Here is a 19,280-nt window from a genome sequence, read left to right as displayed (position 1 = left end):
AATGTGAACAACAACAGTCATAAGTCATTGTTTTTAATCAATAAATACCTCTTTTTGTCTTACAGACCTTTACACACAGTATATGTTAATTTCCTGCCAGCCGTGACACTGATGGTGGTCTCACATGTGGGTGGTCTCATCTTCAGCGTCTGTTGCATGTTGCAGAGAGGTCTCGGCTTCAGGGAGGTTGTTGCACTTCAGGTACCAGAAAACCACTTGGACCTAAAGACACACACAGATACGACATAAACACAAAGCAGCAGATGTTTGTGAAGTATTGTTTAACCTGTACGCTGTGGCTGGGTAACTGAAAACTATAATCATTGTAATCGATTTCACACTTTAATACCTTTTACTCTGAATAACTCATTAAAAGTCAAACTAATCATGCAGTAAAGTTAATTATTTTACATGTTTTCATTATAATATATTGTCATATGAAGAGTTATGTATCCAAAATACACAATAATTTTAACTTTTATGACATATTCAATTATTTGAAAGGCAGAAGCTTGATTGAACAGGATAAATCTAATCGGGGGTAGATTTTGTTCTGCGTTTGGCACAACAGATAAGGAGAGGAACTGAATAATTGATCAGTTAACTGAATAAAAATATAAAAAACAACTGCAAATAAGTTTTTAAAAAGTTTAAATATTTGTGGTGTTTGATCAACATATGACCTCAGTTTTTCTAAATCCATTTGAAGACTTCAATTTTGGCAGAAAAACGCGTCAAACCACTTTATTCAGCTCTACTTTTTGGTGCTTTATTCCCACCTGTACCACCACCTCCTGAGAGATATCCACAGTGGGGCCGTCGTGACCCAGTCCGACCACTGGGGGGCGTAAGAGGCTTGGACCAAACACCGTAGCCAGGTTCATCAGAGACATCTTGTTGATGTCTTGTTTCTCAGAGACTCTGAAGAAAAATGGATTAAAAATAAATATGTGGTGCAGTGAAGTGGAAGCAGCATCACATACTGAAACCACAGAGAGCTAATTAAGATTGCTGCTATAATCTACTGTAATGCTCAACTGAGACTTCCCATCATAAAAAAAGGCAGCTGGTGGGATTTTACAGGAACTAAATCCCTTTATTTGTTGACAGATAATGAATTAAAGGTTTGTGTTGTGTTTTGTGCTGCTGTCTGGTTGTTGTCGGACCGTTGCAGGTGGTGCAGGATGTACAGGAAGGTGTGGCGGTTGGGGTCAGGACAGGACTGCAGCAGGGACAACATGGAGACAAGCCGGGCGTTGATGTCCTGGATGTCTACAGGAGGGAGAAAAACATTCATGTGAAGATCAGAGCACTTGTCTGAGAGACCAATGGGGCTGAATTTAGGGTTAGTTTATTAAAATAATACCAATAGTTGTTGTAAATGATTTCCTACTGTAAATTCAGGGTCAAATAAGCTGGACATTATTTATGTAAATAACTGAACACCTCAAGGGTGCAATTGCCTCAAACTTTGAATTAAACAAACAGCAGTTTAATCCCTGCAGGTTACAGGGAGGCATATGGTTTGTCACCCATCTTACCCAGCGTCCTGGCCAGGCTCTGAAACAGCTCAGTGGGTATAAGAGGCTCCGGCAGCTCTCGGAAGTACAGTTTGAGAACACCAGAGACGGCATTAATTTCGACACTTCTCAGCCTGGTTACAGCTTCACGCAGATCTGAGTGGAACAGACACATGATTATAATCAGTTTTACTGTATCTTATTCTAGCATACACACTTCCTTCCTTATTAGTGTCATGAAACGCCTTGTCACGGTACTGAGCAAGTGATAACTCATGCGTCTGACTTTCACAATTGTGGTATGAACAAGTTTACATACAGACTAAAATATTTATATATATATATATATATATATATCTCAACTAGATGGATTAGTGTGAAATTGAGAAAATTATCCTTCATCAGTTCAACATTTCTGCCCAATACTTTAGTTCATGACAACCGCAACACTGATACATTCAGATCCGCCTTAGTGGTACATTGTGTTTAGTGCTAATTAAAGGTTAGCATGTTTACATGCCCAAGTACAGCCGCACAGAGCTGCAGACTTAGTGAAACTTTCAGTGAATAAATAGGATTTAAAAAAAAAAAAAAAGACTGAGAGGAAGCCTCTTTTGCAGGAACACTGATTACATTTGAATGTTTTTACACACACATTCACACCTAGAAGTTGCCCAGTACAACCACAGTCTGACCTGCTGGCCTCTGAGCAGCTCCACTGGAGCAGTTGGGAGTTAAGGGCCTCGCTCAAGGGCACATCAGTGGCGGTAATGATGGAGGGGCAAACACTGCTTTTTCACTTTAACCAGTCACCAGCGTGCTTCTCAAACCTTTAGGCCATCTACAATCTTCAGGAACAGTCTTTGTCTGACCATGGTGATCCAGTACTAGGTTTACAGAAACACTACTTTGTATAATATGACATAAAGTTTGTACAAACACCAGAAACTGGATAAAAATGAAAGTATGAAAACTCCAGACAGTGGGGAATAAAGCATGGTGTGTTGTCACGTATGTGATGATGCATTTATATTAAATCTCACGCTGGTCTTCTCCTTTATGTACAACTGCTGTTTCAAGCGATTTTAAGTGTGTGAAATGGTATTTCTGGCCTCTCTGAATCACTGTTGCAACATAACAGCACATGCCAGAAGAAAACGGATGTTTTGGTGTGTGCTTTCTTACTGCTGTTGAACACAGTCTTGAGCACGCCGATGTCACTGGCGGTTCCCGAAACCCTGTAAATGCCCACCTCGTTCATGCCTCTCCTCTCCACCTCCTCCACGCAGCAGCGCACCACATGGGGGACGAGAACTCCCTCCTGTCTGACAGAGAATTGAAAGAAAGAAACACCTCAGATGTTTCATTTCATTTAATTTCAGATTCCACTCTTGCTTCACTTCTACTTCTCTTCAGCACACTTTCCCACAAATCAAACCGCACACTGTGCACAAAATGGCCTACAAGGGAAATAAAACTGTGGACCGAACGGCAGCTTTCAGTTTAAACGCCCCCAGACAGGATCAGTGAAAGCACTTCTTTCACTGGCAGCGACTTACTGAGCCGCAGTTCCAATGGGGACACAGAAGACCGGTTGTTGTTGTTGGGCCATGGAGCTGGGTGGGTCTAGTGGGTGATGGGAGTACTTCAGGGAGAGAGTCACCTCCACCTGGCCAAGGTGTAGAGTCTGTCTCCTCCAACGCTTATTCAGGGTTTTAGAGTCCAACTAAAAGACAAAACACAAAATATTAGAAAAACAGACAAACTTTATGACTTTATAAAAGCTCAAATGAACACGTTTAGCAACCTGATAAAGTTCAGTATTCGTTCTCCTTTTAGCTCCATTTTGGTCTCCACCATCAAGTTCTACAGCTATTTGTGAACTTTATCTGTTACCCGGCATTTGATAGGTAGCATTAACAGAGTTTATCAGAGCTTTTTTTGACTGAAAACAGCTTCCTGCTGATGAGAGCGGTGACGAATGAATCAAAACCGTAAAGTTGCAGGTTGTGAAACCAAAACAATGAGCTGAAAGACGCTCACCACACGCCTTTCACATTGCGCTAATTCATTTGACCCATTTCTGAATATTGATCAGAGCATCTTTAATATTTGTAGATTTCTCTGTTTTCCATTGTTATTGGTGCACTTATGTGTTTACCACCAGGCTTCAAAGCAGTTTTTTTCCCCAGCATGATAATAAAGCTGAAGCTCGCTTTCGTATTCATACCGTCACAGAAGCTTTGCCCAGCACAGTATCATCCTGTCCATCAGACTGACTGACACAGAGCACCCTCAGGTTCTGTGCCCCGTCCACCTGGAGAGACAGCTCCTGTTTGACAGAAAGAAGGCGGCGTTAACACCAGGAATAACACCAGTGTCCTAAAGCTACAACAGGAGCATTCATGTCTTGTTCTAAGCCTTTTGATCCTGGCTACCAGTTGGATTTAGAGATTTTAAGATCATGTTTAAAGCAGGGCACGGTCTGGCCGCAGTGCTCACTTTTTAATCCTCTGAGTTGAACTGAAGCCTGACATGTCGGATGCTGTCTAGACACGAAGAAGACATTTACCACCGTGGACTGTCTAATAAATAATCTGCTTTTCATATCAGCTTTAGCTCCCTTTTATTCAAGTTTAAAAGACCAATATACATTTGCAGCAGTACTGATTTCCCAGATCTCAGCTGATAGGGAAGAAGCCTGAGAATCAGTTGCTAACCGCATAATATAATCAATATTTACTTGGAGTAACAAATCTCAGAAGTGCCTTCACAATGAAAAACCACCTCTTTGATATTAAACAAATGTCTCTTCAATAAGGAAATGGGTATAAAGTAGAATGACCAGGTGTCTCACTGTATGTGGGACCGCACAGCATTTGTATCTCACACAATGTCCCACATTTTGATTGGCTCTAGTTTTCTTTTCTAAAATCTGTTTTTTTTACAATGGCTGTAAAGAAAGCAGGGATGGTTGTCATCACTGGGCTGTGGGTTAACTGCAGGTTAACTTGTTCTGTCTTTGCTACGCTGCACCGGACAGGGGAAACAGCGAGTCGCCACAAAGTCACAGGCTGTTTGTGACAGAAACTACCACAAAGAAAAAGGAAACGTACGACTGGTTGCAAACTACTACAAAAGACAATAAGAACTAAACGTTGGCTTCTGTCTATGCTGGTTGTGTTTACTTGCTGTAAGAGGGGGAAAGTTAAATGCACACAGTCTATTGTGCGCTACAGAGTCAACCAGAGGGCAAAGCTTAGAGATGTTCTGAGCTAAAGGGGCAGAAGAAAAGTGTTTATTTCTAGGGATCTGGTTACCCTGTTATAAAAAGGGCTATTAATGAAAATAAAGCAATAAAATAAAGCCTGCAGGTAGTTGGTAATTGTTAGGCAAGCGAAACTCCTGGCACTAATGGCACTACAATGATATTATATTAATGAAAATAAAGCAGGCACTACAATGATGCAAGTAATAGTTGAAAGGGGTTCTTTAAGATTTCACTCAGATGAAGTTTCACAACACTTTCACTCAAACACAGCAAAGAAACCTCAAAAAGGGCCTAAAGACCAGAGTTTGTGGTTGATAATATCTGCTGAAGTCTGCACTAAGCTGAGTATGGATCAGAATGCTCTGAGCGTGGAGGTGCACCACATCTCTTATGACCTTTGAAAGGGCGTCGTCACACCCTGATTGGCCAAGAGGGGAACGCACCAATCTGCTCTCAATCATTATTTAGGAGTCAGTCCTCACACCCTGTGCAACAGCTGATCCGAATAACCCTCCAATCAACAAGGAAGTCTGACTTTACTCAATTAGGGGAAAATAGCTAATTAAATGACACCATGTATGAAAGTATGAGGGACAGCTAGACATTCACTTATTCTGTTTAAAAGATCTTTATTCTAACCTGGTCCCAGTGTGGGTTGAGGCTGTGGACTGACGAACGTGTCTGGGTTTGTTTCTCGTAAAATGCGTTGCCATCCACTTCCACACAAACATACACACCTAAAAAAGAGAAGCAGACAATTAGTGACTTTATAAGCTCTAGTTCATTGTTCAGATAGAGGATCTGCTCACCTCAGGAACCAATAACTAAGTGGTTATTTCAGGAAAAACTAAAAGTTAAACATACAGGCCGGTTGCTGCAGGCCGCAGGCAGAGTGGATCGCCACAGTCAGAGTCCCACATAAAGACTCCTCGTCCTCTACTGGTGAGAGACAAAGGCAAACATATCCTGAAACCCATTGAATTTAAATCTTAAATATTCTTTTATAAAGTTATTTGATGAAGAAAGTAGTCTTCTGAGTACTTTTGCAGAGTGCTTGCTGTTTTCATTTATATCAGCCGCCGCACAAGTAATCAAGAATTTTTCCACTCTAAAATCTGTATCAGCTGCACAAATACCATATTGGTTGAGCTCCAATTTCTGATGCAGAATGTGATTGTGATGTGTGATCTGTGGCGAGGAAAAGAAGACAGAGGCGGATAGAGGTGGTTTTTGTACCGGGGTTTGAGCTGTGTAGTGGAGGCTGCTGGGTCATTCTCAGTTTCCCACACGCACAGGTGAGGGTGAGCAGGTCAGGAGGGACGGTTTCTATGTCTGACAAACAACAAATAGCAAACAGAATCAGCTTACAGAACACAGTGATTCAAGAAAAAAACACTAGGCTCGAGGCCTGTTAAAAAGAGGATCCTTATTAATGCTAATGCTCCTATTTCTGTTGGACAACGGACTAAAATCTGTTCCTCGGGCTGCTGAAGCCCCAAGACCCAAAAAATGGCTTCTACTTTAATTGTTCACATTTTTTTATACAATTTAATGCAATTATTATATGTTTTTGAACTGTTTTAATATAGTTGCTCCTTCCATTAAAAGGAAATCATACCAAAAAAAACGCCTTTAATATTCACAGGCTATAATCCACAAGTACATTTTTCTATATTATGAAGCAATTTTTAAACCAGATGACCCAACAAAATGGTATTGTGTTAACAAATCATAACTAAGGCTGCAACTAATGGTTATTTTCATTATTCATTAATCCTTAAATAATTATTAATCTCATTATTTTCTTAATTAACTGATTTATCATTTACAGGATCATCAAGAGGATGCCTCATAATTCAGATGCTGGAACCTTAGAATGTTTAATTGTTTATAAGAATTGGTGCCAATCGACTGATCAACTGAAGGAGCAGATATAGATGAGAAAAAAAGATCAACAACTGGTTGAGCCAACATGTTTATGTTGTGGCTGTAAGACAAGAAAATATGTCTGCTTCTGAGCATAACGGTCCAAACGAAGCGCTGCAGTCCTTCGTAATGTGACATTAGAGGAAGGTGTTTGGTTCCACAAGACATTTAAAGTTTGTTTGACGCCTTCAGTGTGCAGGCTGTTGACCAAGTCACAGCTAGTGTATATTTTCACACCTACAGCCCACTCAACGCTCATTTGACTCAATAACCAGCGTGGTGTTGAAGCCTTTTAGTCTTATTAGTCAGCAAGTTGTTTGTGGAATCAAATTAAAACTAAAAAAAAACAAATAGCTGACTATAAGGAGAATCTCCTCAGTAATATTCTGCTGCAAGAAAATTGTTTTTATCTTCTGCAGATTTTAAACTTAATTAAATATGTATTCTGCAGCTTGCAGTCCAAAAAACATGTTTGTGTAAAGGTTTCTGTGACATCTGATGAAGATGTATGTCTAGCATTTGGAGTACATGTAGTGAACATGCTTGTGGCCAAAAGCTGTGGGCTTACTGTCTGTGGTGAGTTTGTGGATGGCTTCCCTCCATTCTTCAAGTTCATACAGGGAGGAGAGGAGGAAACTGTGAGTCTGCAGTGAAACAGGTTTTTTTTTATTTCAGTGGGTTATTATTCTTGACATATTCTGTGCTGACAATATAATGTGTGTGTGTGTGTGTGTGTGTGTGTGTGTGTGTGTGTGTGTGTGTACCTTGCCACTGGGGCTGTGCAGGTCCAGTCTGTAAACAGGGGAGTGTACCATCAGCATCAACTCCATTTGCTCCAGTTTCTTCCTGTGGCGAGCTGCCAGAGCTGCCATGGCCTTGGACCCCTTCTTTACACAAACACATTTTTTTTATATTTAAAAAACACACACTGGTCACACTCTCCTCTCTGCATTTGTGTCTCTTTCACACAAACATACTGCTTTGTGTTGCTGTATCTGTTGTCGGAGGAAATACATCTTCGCTCTCATGGTGTGTACGCGAATCTGTGTGTCTGAACGTTCCTGCTCCGTAACCCAGCGAAGTTTGAGACCTGCGAGGGGCAGATACCAGCAGAACCTGTACTGGTCGTGCTTCCTGGAAGAAAACCCAAACAAAAAACATTCATCATTCAGTCAGCAACTATGACAGCTTTTGTGACTCATAAACAACTACGAGCAAAAGGAAACACATGATGCATGTACATCCAGTGTTTGTTACTGCTAGCCTCTCAAAATGTAGACCACATTTCCCACAAACCCTGTGGCGTTCTCTTGCTACACTCACCCTCTGCTTGCATGTTTGAATCTGGTGCACAGCAGGAGGTCCGTGTAAAGGAAGAGATGACGCAGGCTGCGTTCCCCCTCACTCGCATCCACCACAAAGCCATCACGCATCAGCTGACGTCTCTGGAGTAACACGCAAACACACATGTACGTTTCATATACATATACTGCCACAAGCGCGGGCTTCAGCAAGGATGGGCACACATGCAAACGTGCAATTAAACAGTTTACGTGTACATCTCGGCCAGATTTTGTGCATCGTTAAGCCTCACCATTCCGTGACTGAGCGTGACCTCTCGTTTGCTCTGTGAACTCTCGTTGACACCAGACAGGAAGCTGCGAGACAATCTCAGAGCTTCCTGTAAGGATGAGTAATCTCCGTGCTCCACTGGTGTTGTCTTCAGGACATCCTACAATATCACAGACAAGGTGCTTAATCAGAAAATGCTAAGTGGGTGGAGGAAGTGGGGTATAAAAAGATCGTACTCCAGGGTAAGTCCTGGGAGAATGATGAGCCAATCAGAGTAGCAGCTATAGAGGTGAAGTTTCAGGAATTGATCAATTATCTCACACGCAGCACTAGTGTGGTCTTGGTTACTCTGTCCAGAGGTTTGTATAGTAGAGCTGTAAAAACAAAAAGACGGCAATCAGACACAGTCAGCCAACCGGTTATTATGACTACAGAAATTTAGAGCATGTACCTTCAAATGTGTATGTGGTCCGAGTTTTGTCTGAGCCGTTATTATTAGACATCATGCTCTGCAGAGGCGAGAGATAAAGTGAGACGGGTGAGGAAAACCTTGTACACAACTTTGTTACAATAAATGCTCGTCTGAAAGTTTGCAGTACCTCGGCCAAGGTTCGGAACCGAGGATCTGACTGTGTGCACTTGTGAACAACTTCAACAGCTTTCTCATAGTTTCCAATGAAACCACCGTACAGACCGATCTGGTTCACCTGCAGAGGCAAAACAACAGACTGACGAATGGAGGAAGGAAACACTACTAATTCTTCAATATTCAATAATTTGTTTGTTTTATTTTATATTCATTTTTGTCCAATGTCTACTTTCTATCTTATTTACCTTCATGACCACTAATGAACTTTGTATCACATGTAAAATCTATTAAAGGGCTGTAACAAACTGATATACATGATACTGTCAAACATCGTAGAATAAAATAATTTCTCTAACCTAACAAGCTTTAAACACAACAATGACGTAATATGACTGTATAAAGTAGTTGTGGTGAACATCATGAAGTCGTGTTTTTGCCTACTGATGAATGCAATGTCCAGCTTTCACTCCACTTTTAGCTCTGTTTGAGTCTTCACCAGGATTACACTAGCCACTAGATCCTCCTACAGGTTACACACTGGACCTTTAAAGCTACTTAATGGATGGGTACATTTAGATTTTAAGGGGTTAAAGGCACAAAGAACAAACCTGGCACATTTCCTCAGGTTAGAAATTAAAAAAAAAAAAAAGGGAAGTAACATGATAGTTACATCATTGTCAATAAGCTCATCTCTTGGGTTATTATAACATTAACCACATTTCTTTCATTTATCCACATTGAAAGGCTTCCCTCTGTGTCAATCTGTGTGTTTCCACCCTTTCCTTCAGAAACAAGCACTAAAAGTTGACACAATAGAGGACTTACCATTTTGAGAAACAGATCTCCCACCATCAACTCAAAGCCTGTGTGACTCGTCTCTCTCTCCCCACCAGTGCTGGATTCAGTCTGGCACTGCGCACTGAGCCGGGCCTTCAGGCCAGAGTAGAAGCTCTGGTGCAAGTCTCTGAGTTCGGGCACCTGGTAGAAAACAGTCTGGACCTGACAACTGGACAGGACTGGCTGGGAGGTCCCGGCTGAGGCTCGCAGAGCCTTCATGGGCTAGAGAAAAATGAAGTGAAATAACTGATCTGTACATGCAGAGAGGCTGAAGGCCACCCGGTGTAGGCGAGAAGAACTAGCTGGTGTGTAACAAAAAAAAATTAAAAAGGCGAGGGAAAATTAGAACGTGTGAGCAGACGTTGACATTTACAACACCCCCAGCTTCACTCGCATGAATTTCAGCAGCAACTTTGACACATATGTGTACACTCATACCACTGCTAAATAAAAGCAAGCTTATACAGCATGATTGTATACACAGCCACATAACGAAGCATACTGCTGAGAGAGAACTGTGCACACAACACCCAGCGTTCCCAGACTTTCTGATTCACTTCTCACATCCACTTTTTTTTTTTGAAGTTAAATGAGTCACAACGTCTATGAATGCAGAAATAGAGGGTTGCTGTTAATAGCAGGGAAAAAAGACAGAAGAAATTCACGAAGGAAGCTCCCAGACAGGCACTCGTTATTGGGCCATCACCAAATCTATTTCTGCTCTTAAAGCGGGGTTAGGAATAGATTCAAGGCAGGAGTAAATTAAAATTAAATAACATGCTAATGATTGCAATGAGATCAACATTTTGTATTTTTTAATGAGAAATAATTTGACTTTCTAGGAAACAGACTCACAGAGAGTTAAATAGGAAGCCGCACTCTCATTGGTTAATATGAAGCCAGCAGCTAGTTAGCTTAGCTTAGCATACAGACTTGAAAAGAGGGGAAACATCTAGCCTGGTTCTGTCCAAACCCTCTAAAACTTATTAACATGTTATACTGTTTGTTTAATATGTAAAAAAACAAAAGTGAAAAAAGAATATAAGTTACTAATTAGCATTAGCTAGAGTTAGCCAGCAGGGACCAGTTGCCAGGCAACCAGCAGAGACTCCAGGAAGTTACCAACAGTCTGGTACATGTTTTCACCATAAAACTGTCAAAATGTTTTTCTTAATACGGATTAAACAAACTAGATATAATGTGTTAATTAGTCAGCTTTAGAGGTGTGTGTACGTGGATTTTGTTAGCTTTGGACAGACCCAAGATAGCTGTTCACCCCTGTTTACAGTCTTCACGTCAAGCCGCAGACATTAGATCAATCTTTAGAGAAAAAAAAAAGGGGAACATCATCTATGATATAGAACAATCCATTTGTGGTTTGACAAGGAAGCTGAACAGTGATCTGCAGTGGATGTGAGCACTGGATATAATCTTGTACTATGACACAACGCTAACCACAGGCCGAAAAACACGCATGTGACTGCTGCTCATACTCGATATACATTAAGCACACACACACAAAACGAAGCACCGATCTCCTGTATGTTCATGAAGAGTCTTTGGAGAGTGAGCTGAAGTCACTAAGGGGTACTATGATTCTCCTTTAAGCTATATTATTAAAAGAAAGCATGTGTAATTTTTATGTGGCGACAGCAGAACAGCAAAGGGGAAGTTCAGCAGTAATAATGAATTAATAGTAAACTCTTTCTGAGATATGGTTAACATTTTGATGCTAAAATAAGAGGTGAGAATTTATTTTCATGTGTTTATTTGTGTGTGTGTGTGTGTGTGTGTGTGTGTGTGTGTGTGTGTGTGTGTGTGTGTGTGTGTGTGTGTGTGTGTGTGTGTGTGTGTTACCATCAGCAGGGCCTCCAGCTCTCGGAGATAAACCTCCTCACTCTCCAGGATGCCTTTCAGGACCACAAGCCTCCTCTCCAACATTTCCTCCGGGCTGCACGACGTCTGAATCACAGACATTCAACGTGTAGTTGGAGATACACCCAAGTCAGTCTCAGGATCAATTACATTAAAATTCACTGAGTCAGCGATGATGCAACTGGTGCAATTTATAATAATATATAGTACAGATCTTATAGATTTAACATGGTTATATTCAATTGTTTGAATATAGTTCAACTTCTCTGTGTCACTAAATAGGATCACACACATCCTCCTGTGTAGACCACATAATATGTGAAACATTAACATATGTGGTGTTATCAAACTGTTTTTAACGGTCACTTCTATATTCTTCTACTTTGATGAAAATGTGCACTGTTTCCGGAAAACAGAAGAGTTACTTCTTCAATACTTTTTCTACAAACTGGGGCTTAATATGACCAGAATAAAATGAGGAAGTAAAGCCAATGTCAACAAAACACAACATTTATTTCTTTTTTCAGTTGTAGTCCCTCCCTGTCTTTAATAACTCACTAAAATATCAGCTGATGGAGTCCCTACTAACAGCTTTTTGAAGCGTTTTAGTGTGTGTCTTTACTTAAAGTCCACCACTGAAACCCCCAAGTATTTCTGTATATTGTACAACTGATTTTACACAAATAAAAACAAGGAGTGTCGAGCCCATTACTCACAGGGGTGTCAGGGAAATCTAAGCTCTCGGAGTGGAGAGGAGAAAGGTAACAGGACACTGCCTCCTCCTGGAACACATCCTCCTCCAGGACATCAGCCTCTGCTTCAACTACAACTAACACACAAACACACACACACACACACACACACACACACACACACACACACACACACACAATGCATGATATCCTGCCGTATGTGGTATTAATATCCAACAGGTTCCCATATCTGCTTCCTCCTTAAATGTGTAAACTTGGTGTTTGTAAATGAACAAAAAATATAGCTGCTTTCTCTGACTTTAAACACACTTTTAGAAGAGATTATGGTGCCTTTTCAACAGGTAAATGAGTAAATGAGTAGCTCGTCAGATTGGTTTCTTTTTTCAGATCATCTAATGCAGAATTTTAGCTGATTAAGTTTTTCCACAAAGCTTTGAAAATCCACTCTTTTTACATAACAATACAAAGCCTCTTCCCTCACCTGGTACATGCTCTGTCTCCAGATAATTCACAGCCTCCTGGTAGACGTCCATCATCGGAGCTCAGTGCTCTTCTCCTCACAGTGCGAGGCTGAGCTCTGGAGCATGTGAACATGCTCAGCTGGCGGCAAAGCTTCCTCTTTCTGTTAAAGATGCGCAAAAGGGGAAAATACAAGCTTCCTGTGCGCGTGAAACACAGTTAAAGCCGATGAGAACTGGCACCTGCCACTTTAATCCATCCCTACAGTTGCACTCCACTTCCTCTAAATGATTTCAACACACTGGCTGCAGAGTATTTACCATCAAAACCTCAACCCTGAGTTCTTTCAGCTGCTGTACAACAATACCACATCTTCATTTTGACCACAGTTTACATACAGATCAGGGGAGTTGATAGCGTTTACCAGGAGCTACTGAGAAGCTAATTCAATTTAAAAGTAAATATAAATAATGTATAGCATAATATACAATATTAACTTGTGGAAATCAAATGAATAGTACTAGTGGAACATGTAGGTGTTATATTGATGTCTAAACTGACATTGTGTGAAGCATTTAGCAGCCTTAAGTAAACAGACAGCCCCAAAAATCAGAGGTTTACTTAAAAACTGTTCTATAAGACTAAAAGCCTCCTTTTATTGTCCAACGCTGCCATCTACAGTAGAACAGATGTTAATACAGCGTCCTTTATGATTCTTTTATTTAACTTTAATCTGTTGCTATTCACCACTGTGTTCATTCTTCTTCACTGACTGCACTGACATGAGAAATGTAACACCTCCACACAGCTGAGACGCTCAGATACTGTGGCAACACTTTGCTGGTTGTGGTTTGTGGTGTCACGGTGAAGGTCCTGACTCCCCTTTAACAGCAATGGAAATGTGTGGCATTGTTTTAAAGTTTTAAAGGGCTTCTATTTTATATTAGGATATTTTGGTGGTGGTTTTATTTAGTAGTTTTATTGCTATTTTTAAACCTTCAATGATAAATAAACCTTTTTAAAATGTGTATATTGAACAAATAGCTGCTTATTTACACATCCAGAAGTATTATCCTGCCAACAGGTGTTTTATGTTTGTGGTTTGTATCCAGTTCTAGTTCTAGATAGATAGATAGATAGATAGATAGATAGATAGATAGATAGATAGATAGATAGATAGATAGATAGATAGATAGATAGATAGATAGATAGATAGATAGATAGATAGATAGATAGATAGATAGATATTCCTTTATTTGTCCCACAAATAAAATTCCAATATTACAGCAGCAAAGTGGATAGAGAAAAAAACAGTAAGAGTAGGGAAATAATAAATAAAAACACTATGTACAAGAGAAAAAAACAGTAACAATCCACAAACAACAGATACCACAAATATTAGCAGCAGCAGTTGCACATGGGCAATAGATTGCACAGTGAAACTATGATCAGATTCCTCCTGCAGGGGGCGCTGCATTCCCATTACCGTCATAAGTGAGGTAGTTCCTAGAAAAAACTACTCTCAGTGGGAAATTTTTTTTCTAATGTTCAGCGGGAAACAACATGACTTCTCTCATAACATATTATCCCTAACAGACTGGAAGAAGTACATTACAACACTGTGCATAATATTTACCCTATCGACAAATCTGTGTGAATATTTGTGGATACTGGGAACAATGAAAAAATGAAGATTAAACAATTACAACTGGATTCTGGAAAAGTACTTTATTATCACTCAAACCAATCATTCAATTAAACTAGAAAACGTATCACTATTAGTGCTTACTTCTAAAGTTACTCTTTTATTATTCTTTATTCTTTTGGTGTTTTTTAAATGTTTTATGTATTATACTTGACGTCTGTCCTGCTGTCTAGTTGAATTTCCTGCCCTGTTGAAAATGGAGCCATACCTGTTGTCCTTTTTTTCATTATGATGCCTTACTGTTTCTTGTCCTTGTGTCATATTATAAGTGACAATAAAGATTAACATAAAAGATATGGGGGTAGGTGTGTAGTTTACACAGAAGTGGGAAGATGTGGAGGCTTGTCTCCAGCCCTCACTTTCACAACTCTTCCATAAGACTGAGCAATTTCCAGAGAAACAAAATCGAAACTTATGGGATGAAAAAAAGAGGAATTTCCTGCCCTTTTAGCTCTGCAGCAGAAGTTAACCAAGGATAGAGCCTCTGATAAGCACGAGGAAAGAGGGAGTTGACAGGAAATGCATGACTGACCGGGTTTTGGGAAGCCATAACCCAATAAAAAGATTACCAGTGACCCACAAACCAAGATAAAACATCAAGTGCTGTACAGATCGAGGTAATAAAACAGAGGCAATATGCCAAAGAACAATATGTCAAAAAATATGAAAACTTCAAGGGCGATTTAACATTATCAATGAAAACAGTGAACTATAAACACAAAATAATCATAATTACAATAATAACTAGTAGTACAATAAACTAAAGGAACTCATGTTTCCGCTGCACCAACTGAAGCCAATATATGGAATGATTTTAAATACATAAATTACTTCTACATCATCTCTCAGTAGACTGAACGTTGCAGTAACTTGGAAATGTTTCTCTGCTGAGAAGAAAAACAGGAACCAAAAGGTCACAATAAAGTAACACACCCAGATTTTTGGCTCCCAGTTTTATCTCACTATGATTAGAAAAATAAACAGAAGGAACAGAATCTCTTATTTGTCTTTACTTAAAGGACCAGTTTGTTGGACTTAGTGGCATAAAGCAGGGAAGTTGCTAACTAACTAACTAACTAACTAACTGAACACCGCTCATGTCTGTGAAGTGCGTATGAGAAAATATGGAAAACTCTAAAGGCCCTATGTATGTTGGTTTGTCCGTTCTGGGATTCTGTAGCAATATGGCGGACCCCAGGGAAGGCGACCGGGTGTCTGTAGATATAAAAGACTCTTTTTAAGGTAACACAAACAGGTGATTGTACACTAATGAAAACATACTACTGCACATCTCTGCCAGTAGATCCTCCTAAATGTTGCACACTGGACCTTTAATTGAGGACAATTTTGAGACATAAACAGAAGACGGATCCGGCGTCACATAATTGTAAGTGATACTGACGTGTGTACAGTGCTGATAGTAGCCCAAACATTAGAAATTCCTGAGGAAAAATGGCTCTATAAACTTCACGTGTTCACGCATTATTTGCCTATCTGACATTTTCCCATCAGTGTGTCCTGCAGACTGTGTGGTACGCTGTGTATTTTCCCTTTAATTAGAACAAAATCACCCACAAACCGAAACTAGAGCAGTGACCCACTTGTATTAAATGGTAAATGGACCTGTACTTGTATAGCGCCTTTCTAGTTTTCCGACCACTCAAAGCACTTTTACACTACATGCCACATTCACCCTTTCACACACACATTCACTCAGTGATGGCAAAGTCCATCGAACAGAAACTAACATTCATACACATTCACACACGCACGGCATCGGGAGCAATTTGGGGTTCAGTATCTTGCTCAAGGATACTTCGACATGTGGCACCAGGGGCTGGAGATCGAACCCACAACCTTCTGATATAGGAACGACCCGCTCTGCCTCTGAGCCACAGCCGCCCCGAATAGAGTAGAGAGTAACCAAAAAATGATCCTATAAATATTGCGTTTAAGGACATGCTTGCACATTGATAAACCACATAAAGCACATTTAGTATAAAAGCTCATCAAGTGCTGTTTGTTTGCATGCAGCTCTTGCAGCCCATCAGACCACTGCAAAGCCCCCTTTAGCAATTTGTTGTTATCTTGATGTGGCTAAAAACTCTCATATCACACAATCAGTTGAATTTCCTCAGCTTTCTGTAAACTCGTATGTAAGTACCAGAAAATGAATAAAATACCAACTTTAAGCTGAAAAACCACAAACTCTACTGTATCTGTAACTGTATCAGGCAGTTAGTTGCATCAACTGAATAAAGCAAACATCACATCTTTTTTTTGTGGCAGTGCTCCACCTTTTTTGTTAGACACTATCATGAGAGTGTGCACATGTTCAGTCTTGTCTGAGGCATTTTAAAGTTCATGTGTTTTTAATGATTAATCGTCCTGGGACATTTGTCTCACGGCACCCTTCTCTATCCTCCCACATCTAACTACATTCATGTTCCCTTCACCCACTGCAGCTGCAACCCATTATGAGACAGCGAGAGGAATACAATCTCGCTCCACTTACATGTTTACTACTAGATACTCTCACAACCTTTTCTCATAGCGCTCTAACAATGTGAACATATTCTATTCCTATATCTCTTAATACAGTTTACAGATGAAATAATAAATGTTGTATCTATTGTTTCACAGAACATTCTCCCAGGGTGCATTTGTCCACTACAAGCATCAAGGCTGAGTGTTCACAATCTGATTTCCTGTTCAGCCGAAGACCGTCAACTCGCCTTGTGAAGTGTTTTGTTTGAGTTGAATTCAGTGTGTGCTTTTAGCCAAAAAAATCTCAAGTCCTAAATGTTTATTCTGGCACCACGAGGTCAGCAGTGTGTGAGAAAAAACTAAAAAAGTTCCCCTATTCTCTTCCTTCCTCTCCATCTGTTACAGCTGCAACTCTCTTCAGTGATCCGAAAGCAAAAACTACATCAGGGATGAATATTAAATAAACTCCCCTCACCGATGGCACGAAAGAAAAGCTCTGCTGTCAGCATCATTAGCGTCAGTATAGCCAACATCCGGCGCAGTAGTCAAAAGGACCAAGACCAGGACTAGTCCAGACTGGGTCCAAATGAGAGAGACAGAAAAACAAGCATGTTTTTACTGATTTAGCAGATTTTGACTCAAACCAGTACCTGTTTCCTCAACAAGCGCACTTCATCAGTGGTTGTGTTTTGGAGGAGGGAGTTCAGACAAAAAAAGTATATTGTTGGACCCAAGTCTGAGTGCAAATACAGTCGAAGTCCAAGACAAAAGTAAACATATCTGGAGTCTGGATTTGATTGCTACAGCACTGAAACCATCACCACAAAGAGACACAGTCAGACAGAGAGATAACGTTTTAGTGTCATCACACACAGAAACAAAATTCTCTTTTGCAACTTTAATCAGGTGATCAGATCAGATCAAAGTTAACAAGAGTCAGAATAAGGTAGTTCTGTGAGGTTGTACTTTGGCCCAGCTAAATCCTACCATTCTAACAATGACAATGCTAACATGCTCATGACAATGTTCACCATCTTAGTTTAGGGTGTTAGTATTGGCTAAATTAAAATGTTGACCTAATAATGCTAAAAATAATCTGATATTTCAAGATGAACTAAAGCGGCCGACTGACCAACAATGCCAATCGTTAGAGCTACATTGCTAGCAAAAATACCAAAGATTTTAATAGCCAATAAACAGAATAAAGTCAATAGTGGTGTGAACAGACAAATAAATGTATAACTTGTATAATGTGTGATTACACTGAAGATTCAATCCCTCCCCCATTTACAGCGATATTAGCGTCTGTCAGTGGCTGGAAATGTTGTTGAAATGTTTGGCCTGAAGCTAAAGATCCCCACTCTACTGCTTTACTTCCTGAAGTCTGCAAGTCCCCCCCCCCCGTTGGGTTTAAGCACGCAAGTTAGAATGGCGTGGGTCTGTCAGGAACAGGTAAACCACACTGAACACAACAACAAAGGGCGACAGTAACAAGGAACATTTGTTCAACATACATCTGCAATATCCGTTAGGCTGTTTCAACTTGTGGCGTCTTTTTTTCAGTTCCCTTTTTGTTACATCACATATGTTTTTAAGACTGATACCCTTTTAATATTAACTAATGCAATTCATAGTTTCTCTGTTATGTTAAAAGCTCACACATTAGTGAGCCAGCCTCTCCTACTTTATCTGGCAATTTCTTACTGACATTGGATTTAACTACTAGATGAAACGCTTTCAAAGCTAATTTTCTGTCTGCAAATAAACATGTCATATCAGGTCTTTAGCCATGTGGGTTTTAAATGTACTTAGTCTAACTCTCCCCAGTCAATCACTTTTCTGAAGGTTGTGGAGAGCATTATTCTTGAACTGATGAGTTGACCTTAGTCCCTTTATCTTTTTATAATGTCTGAGTCTAAATTATCTTATTGATTTATTTATATAATCATCCAACATTACATTCATTACACTTCATATAATGTATTAATAATGTGCATCATCACTGACAAATCGATTTTTTAAATTTGCAGTTAAATGAGTCAATCACTTACATTTTGGATGATAAGATTCTCTCAAACAGAGTTTAAAGTCTTAAATCTCTTGAATCTTAATCTGCCAATCAATAGTTCCTGTAATGTGAATGCAGGCGTCAGACCAGGACATGACTCAGTAACAGTCACAATCAAATCCTTTAAACTTTGCATGTACTGAAACGTTTCTTCTTTCACATCAAGAGACAGAAGAAGTGAGAAACCAAAAAACAGAATAATGTAGTTTTGTTAAGATTTGTTTAAGATGTATCATTGTTGAACACGTGTTATTGTTC

The 19,280-nt window shown here is 39.9% G+C and overlaps 1 protein-coding gene across 5 annotated transcripts; it reads right to left on the bottom strand.

Annotated features, from left to right (window-relative positions):
• Positions 1 to 17: 17 nt before the first annotated feature.
• Positions 18 to 19,223, bottom strand: si:dkey-33c9.6 (active breakpoint cluster region-related protein). 5 transcript variants are annotated; one of them, XM_051428838.1, is made up of 23 exons: positions 17,430 to 19,223; positions 12,785 to 12,925; positions 12,307 to 12,419; positions 11,573 to 11,677; positions 9,704 to 9,937; positions 8,889 to 8,996; positions 8,741 to 8,798; positions 8,611 to 8,663; positions 8,312 to 8,449; positions 8,041 to 8,162; positions 7,695 to 7,851; positions 7,482 to 7,604; positions 7,286 to 7,361; positions 6,028 to 6,123; positions 5,656 to 5,730; positions 5,431 to 5,528; positions 3,751 to 3,852; positions 3,080 to 3,246; positions 2,706 to 2,845; positions 1,542 to 1,676; positions 1,167 to 1,272; positions 780 to 921; positions 18 to 222 (listed from the first exon to the last, which is right to left on the bottom strand). In XM_051428838.1, exons 2-23 carry the CDS (start codon positions 12,837 to 12,839, stop codon positions 121 to 123), a joined length of 2,505 nt encoding a protein of 834 aa, XP_051284798.1. In that variant the 5' UTR covers positions 12,840 to 12,925; positions 17,430 to 19,223; the 3' UTR covers positions 18 to 120. The 5 variants fall into 5 exon arrangements, with proteins under 5 accessions (XP_051284798.1, XP_051284800.1, XP_051284799.1 ...); XM_051428840.1 differs by lacking the exon at positions 17,430 to 19,223 and having other exon boundaries at positions 5,656 to 5,727; positions 12,785 to 13,292; XM_051428839.1 differs by lacking the exon at positions 17,430 to 19,223 and having other exon boundaries at positions 7,482 to 7,601; positions 12,785 to 13,292.
• Positions 19,224 to 19,280: the final 57 nt, after the last annotated feature.

This window comes from Dicentrarchus labrax, unplaced genomic scaffold, assembly GCF_905237075.1.
Source record: "Dicentrarchus labrax unplaced genomic scaffold, dlabrax2021, whole genome shotgun sequence".
Classification (NCBI taxonomy): domain Eukaryota; kingdom Metazoa; phylum Chordata; class Actinopteri; family Moronidae; genus Dicentrarchus; species Dicentrarchus labrax.
Note: the sequence above shows the minus strand (reverse complement) of the source record. Positions and strands in the feature narration are given on the sequence as shown.

Bases quoted from the DNA above. Each gene is read 5' to 3' on its own strand.
- si:dkey-33c9.6 (XM_051428838.1), bottom strand. From the start codon at position 12,839: ATGATGGACGTCTACCAGGAGGCTGTGAATTATCTGGAGACAGAGCAT. The intron at 11,678-12,306 runs GTGAGTAATGGG...TCTGTGATTCAG, and splicing joins TAGATTTCCCTGACACCCCT to ACGTCGTGCAGCCCGGAGGA. The intron at 7,605-7,694 runs GTATGTTTGTGT...GTTTGTGTAAAG, and splicing joins AGATACAGCAACACAAAGCA to AAGGGGTCCAAGGCCATGGC.